At 40.9% G+C, this 8,998-nt stretch overlaps 1 protein-coding gene across 3 annotated transcripts in view; it reads left to right on the forward strand.

Moving 5' to 3' along the window:
- The first annotated feature begins 6,363 nt into the window (after nucleotides 1-6,363).
- The window catches only part of SIRT5 (sirtuin 5), a 28,230-nt gene continuing 25,595 nt past the window's right edge, over nucleotides 6,364-8,998 (forward strand). For all 3 annotated transcript variants that reach the window (XM_011989679.1, XM_011989681.1, XM_011989680.1), the window contains exon 1: nucleotides 6,364-6,714. In XM_011989679.1, coding sequence (XP_011845069.1) covers nucleotides 6,600-6,714 — 115 coding nt within the window. In that variant the 5' untranslated portion in view covers nucleotides 6,364-6,599. The remainder of the gene's footprint in view (nucleotides 6,715-8,998) is intronic.

The raw sequence follows: 8,998 nt of genomic DNA on the forward strand, positions 1-8,998 counted from the left end.
ATATATCTCTCTGTATATCTTATATACATCTTATATATATAGATATTATATATCTATATTTTATACATATATCTATCTTATATATAGAAAACTTATATATAGAAAAATTCTTCCCTTCCTATTTGGGTGACTGTTACTTCCTTTCCTTGCATAATTGCTCTGGCTAGGACATCTAGTACTACACTGAATAGACATTGTGAGAGTGAGCATCATTGTCTTGTTCCTGATCTTAGAGGAAAAGCATTCAACTTTTTACTGTTGAGTATGATTTAGCTGTGAGTTTGTCATATTTGGTCTTACTGTGTCACAGTACTTTCTTTCTGCACTTACTTTTTTGAGAGTTTTTATTATGAAAGGATGTTGAATTTTGTCACATGCTTTTACTGCATCTGTTGAGGTGATGATACAGTTTTTGTCCTCCATTTTGTTAATATGGTATATCTCGTTAATTGATTTGTGTATGTTGAGCCATCTTTGCATTCCAGGGATAAATCTCACTTAATCATGATGAATGATGCTTTTAATGTGTCAGTGAATTCAGTTTGTTAGTATTTTGTTGAGGATTTTTCATCTGTGTTCATCTGAGATATTGGTCTGTAGTTTTTCTTCTTGTAACGTCCTTGGTATCAGGGTAATACTGGCCTCCTAAAATGAGTTAAGAAGTATTTCCTTCTCTTTAGTTTTTTAGAAGAGTTTGAAAAGAATTGGTATTAGTTCTTCTTTAAATGTTTGGTAGAATTCAGGTCATCAGTGAAGCCGTCAGGTCCTGAGTTTTCTGTAAATTTTTTTCTCTCAAATTTCTGATATAATATTTCACTTCTGTCTTTTAGAATTGGTAGGGTGTCCCTCTTTTTCACAGAGAACATACAGGCTTTTAAAAAAAATCTGTTAGGTGAGTTGCAGATTTCATGAAAAGGCATCATTAAATGACATTACTTGAATTAATGTCAGTTTATAAGAACCTGCCTAGCACCCAGAAAGCTCCCAATGACTGATCAATGAGTTTGTTTCCTCCCCTAAGGCCTCTTTTCCCACCTGGAAGATAAAATCAAGGCAGGAGTCTTCACCCAGGGTAGTTTTCACCCCTGAGGCTAGTGGGCTGGATAACCTGAGTCCTCTCTCCTCTAACTCTTACAGTGATGCCCTGGCACCCTTCTGACATTGCTTCTAAATTTGAACAGGGTTGTAACCTTGTGGAAACTAGAACCACTGCCTGCCCTGACCCCCTAGAAAAGCAGATACATGTTGGCACAAAGGATGTTTTTAATAAAGACTTTGTAGTAGTAACCTTAAAAGACTATTTAGTAGCAAATACTAAAATGTGTTTAGACTTTTAGTCTAGTCTTGAAATACTTTGTAGTCACAAATAAAGACTAAGAAAATAGTTTTATGTTAGGAACATTTATGATCTTGGGAATAATTCCAGGCGTCATTGTTCTTAATTTCTTTTAAATTCTTAATGACTTACAATCCTACCTTCATGCCTGATAAAAAATATGACAGTTTATTCAGTAGTTTTTTAAAATTCTTTTACAGTAAGTGGAAATGTTTTCTAATATTTAAAATTAAAAAACCTACAGAAGAAGAAAATAATTTTCTGGATCAAATTAGAAGTCTGTATTATATTGTTATCTCCAGATTCAAATATATTAGAAAGCAGCAGTGGAGACAACCATATTCATCTTTGGGAGAAATAATTAAAGATATGTATTAAGCTCAAGATGATAGCCTAAGTAACTTCACACAGCATATAAGAAGTTTTTAGTTATGGTTAGGCAGTACTCAGAGTTTTAATCTTCACACTTTTCAAGACATGCAAGTTTAATAATTGTCATCTGTAACGATATTTTTAAAACTTCATGCCCCTAATTACTGAAGCTGGGTGATGAGAATATAAGGGTTCCCTATACTACACTGTTTATTTTTGTATATATTTAAGTTTTTCCAGATTTTAACAAAAAACCCACAAACTATAGTAACACCTCATTTGTTCCTTACTGAGTTTTCCAGGTAAATTGAAGTTTGTTAAAAGTTTATCATGCCCATGCTAGTTGAAGGTCATGGCAATCCATTTTCCCCAAGCTTTTTTTAAATCAAGCACTGGGGTGATATTCATGTTGGTTGGATGTCACCATTGTCACTGAGTCTCGGAGCTGCTCACCAGAGTGGCTGCTGGGGCCCATGAGTCTGTTCACTTCCCTCTAGCAGCCAGTCTGCCTGCCTTCCCTGCAGAAATGACTTTAGGCAGCCAGACAGCCCTGTCCCCTGAGGTTGTTCTGGAGACACTACACCATGTTTCTCTAAGCTGTTCTCTTTTCAGTGTCAATCTTCTTCTGCAGTCTTTTTGATTGCAGAAGAGACAGGATACATTGAAAACGTGTTGACTTGCTTGCTTATTTGCAGGTGAGATTTATCATATTACTCCTTAGACACTATAAAATTCACCCTTTTTATTATACAATTCTATGAGTGTTGAAAAAAATCACAAAAATATAGTAGGATTTTCCATTGTGCTAAAAATTTCTCTGCTCCCCTTCACTCCCCTGACCCCTGTCCCTGGAAACCACTGATGTGATTTCTGTACCAACAGTTTTGCCTTTTCAAAATGTCTTACAAATGGTCTCAGAACTATGTAGCCTTTTGTATCTGGCTTCTTTCACTTAGCATAATGCTTTTCTCTCTCTCTCTTTCCCTCTCCCTCTGTTTCTTCCTCTCTTTTTCTCTTTCTCTGTTTCTCCCTCACTCTTGCTTCTTGCTCTGGCCTTCTCTCCTTTCTTTGAAAGGGTCTCACTCACCCAGGCAGGGAGTACAGTGGCACGATCATGGCTCACTGCAGCCTCAAACCTTCTGGGCTCAAGTGATCCTCCTACCTCAGCCTCATGAGTAGCTGGGACCATAGACATGCACTGCCATGCCGGCTACTCTTTTGTAGAGACAGGGTCTCACTTTGTTGCCCAGGCTGGTCTTGAACTCTGGGCTCAAGTGATCCTCCTGCCTGAACCTCCCAAAGTCCTGGAATTACAGGTGTGAGCCACCATGGCTGGCCCTTTTTTTTTCTTGTTGTTAAGCAATTTTATTTTGAAATAATTTTAGGCTTACAGAAATGTTGCAAAAATGGTACACAGAGTTCTCATATACCATTTACCCAATTTCCTCTAATGTCCACATCTTACCTAACTAGAGTGTAATGATCTAAACCAGGACAAGTATTACACCTAGACATTTACATATATAGTACTAGTAACTGATTTACAGGCTTCATTCAAATTTCGCCATTTGTCCTACAAATGTCCTCTTTCAGGTCTTGAATCCAACTGAGGATCCCATGTAGCATTTACTTGTCATGTCTCATTAGGACTTGGGACAGTTCTCCAGTTCTTATCTTTCAAAACTTCGATACTTTTCTGAAGAGTATTGGCCAGTTTTGCTGTAGAGTGTGTAGAACGTCCCTCAGCTTGAGTTTGGTGTTTTCTTATAACTAAATTGCAGTCATGAATGCCACACAGGTGATGCTTTGCCCTTCTCATTGCATCATATGAGGAGGTAGGTGGAGTCGCCATGTCTTATTACTGGTGATGTTAACTTTGATCACTTGGTTAAGGTGGTAGCTGCCAGGTTTCCTACTATAGAGTTATTATTGCATAACACTTTTAAAGATGCATTCGTGCTGTTGAACGTATTAGCGGTTTGTTCTTCTTACTGCTGAAGAGTCTTCATGGCATGGATAAACCACACTTTGTTTACCCATTTACAAATTTGATGGACATTTGGTTTGCTTCTAGTCTTGGGCCTGGCACTGTCTGATAGGCCTTGGTGTTCTATTGAACATAAACCATGTCACAGAGCTTCAGTATCAGACAGGGCCACTCTGACCACGATGGGCCAAGACAAGAAAGAACAAGGCCGCTCAGTAATCGTGTCTGAGCGGGCAGAAACTAGAACACTGTTGAAGCCACAAAAATGACAAAACATCCTCCCATGCCGCTAACGTGAGGGACTCCTGCTTCTTGGCCACTCACAGCTTTAGCCTCACTTCATTCCTTCCACCTTTTAGATGAGATCCATTACAGCATCCAGTCCAGAACAAAGCCCCACTTCCGTGAACCTCTCCCCAACATGATCCAACACAAGCCCAAATCCTCTGATCAATCCATTCCAGGTTCCTAACAGATGCTGCAGTTCTTCATGGCGTGTTCTGTCTCTTGCAACTTGCTCGAGAGTACAAGTGTGTTCCTTGGACTGGAAGGCATTGACAGTCCAAACAATATATAAACATGTATATTGAAAATCCTTGCTCAGTTCTAATCTTACATAGCGTTTCCCACCCTGTACTCAATTCTTTTTACTAATTTTTTGTGAATTCTTTTTTTTTTAACAGCAAATGCAAGAAAGTTAAAGTATATTCTTTTTTTTTTTTTTTTTTTTTTTTTACAAAAGTTTATTCTTAAATGTACAACAGCTCAAAGACAGCACTTAATTCCAGCTATAGGTGGCAAAAGATGTTATGGCAGGAAATACAGATGTTTAAATACAAATGAAATAAAGGGTCACCATCTCCTCAGGCACAAGGAACAGCTTACTTTTTGCCAGATTCCTTAGTTCCACCTGTGGCCAAGGGCACCTTCCCCGTGGCCTTCGCTTTTAGCTCCTCGACTTTCTTCTGCTCCTCTTTTTGTTTCTGCTTGAAAGCCTTATCTTCCTCGTCCATCTCCTTGGCCTGCTTGTTGGGCTGTTTCAGTGGCTTCTTCTTGCCACCTTCGTGGCCGGACGTGGCGCCTGCCGCCCCTTCCCCAGACCCTGCCACTGGAGTTAAGGTATATTCTTTTATCCCCTTGCCTTTCTCTTACAAAATACAATTGTGGTAAAACACATGTAACACAATGTAGCATTCTAACCATTATTAAGGGTACAGTTCAGTACAACCACATTGTTGTGCAGCTCATCCCCTGAACTCATTTCCTAAAACTGAAGCGCTACACTCATTATTTTTAAGTAAAATTTGTGTCTAGTAAAATTAACCCTTTGTTAGTATTGAGTTCTATGAGTTTTGATAGATACAATCATGTAACTAACACCATAATGAGGATATATAATAATACCATTGCCTCCCACCAAAAAAAAAAAAAAAATTCCCGCATGCTCCTTTTTATTCACTCCTCCCCTTTCTGCCAACCACTGTTATGTTTTCTGCCCCCACAGTTTTGTTGGATAATCAGTGTCATTGTTCCAAATGTTGTCTTTCTCTGTGTTTGTTTTCCTTTTATAACATTCCTCAGGTATAGACAAAGATTTACTGAATGTGCCTTAAGATCCACGAGTTTCTTTGACACAGTGTCATCTTAATACTATTGTCACAGTACACTTCTTCCCTTCAGAGTTTAGTTCTCAGTTAGAAATTACATTCTCATAGAAACTGTACTTTGGGCTGGGCGCGGTGGCTCATGCTTGTAATACCAGCACTTTGGGAGGCCTAGGTGGGTGTATGGCTTGAGCTCAGGAGATGAAGACCGGCCTGGCCAACATGGTGAAACCCGGTCTCTACCAAAAATACAAAAATTAGCCGGGCATGGTGGCGTGTGCCTGTTGTCCCAGCTACTGGGGAGGCTGGGGTGGAAGGATCGCTGGAGCCCAGGAAGTCAAGGCTGTGGTGGGCCGTGATCACGCCACTGCACACCACTGCACTCCAGCCTGGGTGACGGAGCGAGACCCTGTCTGAAATAAAAGAAAGAAACTGTACTTTGACCACAAGTTGAGAGACCTAGTGGTGGTTTTCATACTTTTTTTTTTTTTTTTGAGATGGAGTTTTCACTCTTGTTGCCCACGCTGAAGTACAATGGTACAATCTCGGCTCACTGCAACCTCTGCCTCCGGGATTCAAGCAGTTCTCCTGCCTCAGTTTCCCGAGTAGCAGGGATTACAGGCATGCACCACAACTCCCAGCTAATATTTTGTATTTAGTAGAGACAAGGTTTCACCATGTTGGTCAGGCTGGTCTCGAACTCCTGACCTCAGGTGATCCACCCACCTTGGCCTCCCAAAGTGGTGGGATTATAGGTGTGAGCCACTGCACCTGGCTTCATACTCTTTGAAAAGCAGCAAGTTTTCAAATGAATTCTCACATCTAACCCTTTCTCGTGCATTTTAGTGGTCCTCAAACTTGAGTAGTTACTAGAATCACCTGGAAATAGATGATGGGGTCCACCCCCAGAGTTTCTGATTCAGCAGATCTGAGGCTGAGGAACCAGAGGCTGCATTTCTAACAAGATTTCAGGTGATGGCGACGCTGCTAGTCTAGGGAGCACACTTTGAGAAGCACTGCTCCAAGGCACCTCTGTACTTCTAGGAGCACTTGAGAATACAAATGGAAAACAGCCAGTTTAGAGGATGATCTGTTACTGAAGATTTTTTAAAGGATGTTCGTGTATGTGTGCATGTGTGTATAATATAATATACATGATGTGTTTCTATAATACAGAAAATATATATATTTATAAATATTTCCATATATAAAACTATTTGCTCATTGCTTCTACAATATTTGTTTTTGTGATTTTTCTAAAGGCCACCTCAAGCATTAGAACTACGAACAAACAACCCTGATGAGACCTCTCCAGATTGTCCCAAGTCGATTGATTTCCCAGCTGTATTGTGGCCTGAAGCCTCCAGCCTCCACACGAAACCAGATTTGCCTGAAAATGTCTCGGCCAAGTTCAAGTAAGTCATTCTTACCCATTGCCTCACCTGCAGCCAAATGTGAAGTACCTGAAAGTCCTACACTTTGAGGGGGATGTCTCTATCAAATTAGATATTGGGCAAGGTTTTGGAGAAAGCCACTCTGTCCTCTTCTCTTTTTTTTTTTTTTGACACGGAATCTTGCTCTGTCGTCAGGCTGGAGTGCAGTGGCGCGATCTCGGCTCACTGCAACCTCCGCCTCCTGGGTTCAAGTGATTCTCTTGCCTCAACCTCCCAAGTAGCTGGGACTACAGGCGCCCGCCACCACGCCCAGCTAATTTTTGTATTTTTAGTACAGATGGGGTTTCACCACGTTGGCCAGGATGGGCTGGATCTCTTGACCTCGTAATCTGCCTGCCTCAGCCTCCCAAAGTGCTGGGATTACAGTCATGAGCCACCGCGCTCGGCCTGTCCTCTTCCCTTTTAGGTAACCCCTTCTGTGGCACCTTCAGAGCCCATATCCTTATACTCAAGTCCATCTAGGACATTTTGTTGCTTCTGCCAGAATATTTGCATTTAAGCTTTTTACACATGTTTTGTACTTTAAAATCCTTATCTCTCTGCAGGGGAGGAAAACTGGTATTATCCTATAGGGCAGTATGAGGTTAAATTTTCTCCTGGACAGAAATACTTTGTAGCTCTACATGGCAAAAACCTACAGATTAACCTATCTGGGCCCTTAGTCTATAGTGAATATAAATTCTAACAAGTGTTTATAATTCAGTGACTCTTAGGTGGGCCTGTTTAACAGTGCTTCAGAATGAAACTGAAAGGCCAAGCTGAATTCTTTTTGCTTCATTTTCAACTTTTGGATAACTCTTCTGTTCAGGAATAATAACTCCTGCTTCCATTTTGCCCCAGGAATGGAAAGGAACCCAAAGAACCCAGTTCCACTCAACTGTGCCACCCCTTGGTGTTCCCAGCGTGCAGAGCAGGCTGCTAGAGTCTGTGGCGGGATTCAGAAGTGTGTGCCTGACCTTGGTTAAAAGTGGGCCGCTGACGTTGGAACCACAAAACATGCTGGCGTGTTTTCCTTTAACCATTGGGAAATGTCTGTCTGTCTTTTTTTTTTTTTTTTGGAGATGGAGTCTTGCTCTGCTGCTCAGGCTGGGGTGCAGTGGCACGTTCTTGGCTCACTGCAACCTCTACGTCCTAGATTCAAGCGATTCTCCTGCCTGAGCCTTCAGAGTAGCTGGGATTACAGGTGCCCACCACCATGCCAGGCTAATTTTTGTATCTTTAGTAGAGATGGGGTTTCACCATGTTGGCAAAGCTGGTCTCAGGTGATCTGCCCACCTCAGCCTCCCAAAGTGCTGGGATTAGAGGCATGAGCCACCATACCTGGCCTTTTTTTTTTTCTTTTTTAAGATTTCACACCCCATTAACATTACTATGTTTTACATCCTGTTTCCTAAAAACCAAATATACATTGACTTTTTTAATATGTTTCTAAAAGTTGCTTTAAGGAGTACCTTAATAGAAGTCACTCTGATCTAGAAATATATTCATCAGGAGGATGACAGTTTCCATTTGGGATAGGAAAGACCTTTGGGGCTGGAGGGAGTCCTAGGGGTAGACTCTGAAGTCCTTAAGGATGTTCCTATGGGTTGAGCCCAGGATTCATACAGATAGTTCCTAGAAAACTATGTGCACGCTTTTTATTAAGCATCTTGTTCTTTCGAGAAATTACATCAGGTTAGAAACTGGAATCCACCCAGATCATGTTTGTAATTTTTCCAAATGCTTCCTGTTTGGAGAACGTTAGTCTGCCTGCAGTAGGCCTTATCTATCTGCTGATAGAGAGCAGCCTATCTCTGGAAGGGATGTGAGTTCAGGCAGAGCTTTAGTGTGATTGGGGGTGTAGTTGGGTTGGGTGCACCTCACAAGAATGGCGTGTTGTGACTGCCTTTTGTTATTCCTTTTTTAAAATTTTTTTAACTTTTTTATTATTTATTTTTTATTATAATTTAAGTTCTAGGGTACATGTGTACAACGTGCAGATTTGTTACATAGGTATACACGTGCCATGTTGGTTTGCTGCACCCATCAACTTGTCATTTACATTAGGTATTTCTCCTAATGCTATCCCTCCCCAAGCCCACCACCCCCAGACAGGCCCCAGTGTGTGATGTTACCCACCCTGTGTCCATGTGTTCTCATTGTTCAATTCCCACTTATGAGTGAGAACATGTGGTGTTTGATTTTCTGTTCTTGTGATAATTTGCTGAGAATGATGGTTTCCAGCTTTATCCATGTTCCTGTAAAG

The sequence above is a fragment of the Mandrillus leucophaeus genome, unplaced genomic scaffold (assembly GCF_000951045.1).
Source record: "Mandrillus leucophaeus isolate KB7577 unplaced genomic scaffold, Mleu.le_1.0 Scaffold36, whole genome shotgun sequence".
NCBI classification, from domain to species: domain Eukaryota; kingdom Metazoa; phylum Chordata; class Mammalia; order Primates; family Cercopithecidae; genus Mandrillus; species Mandrillus leucophaeus.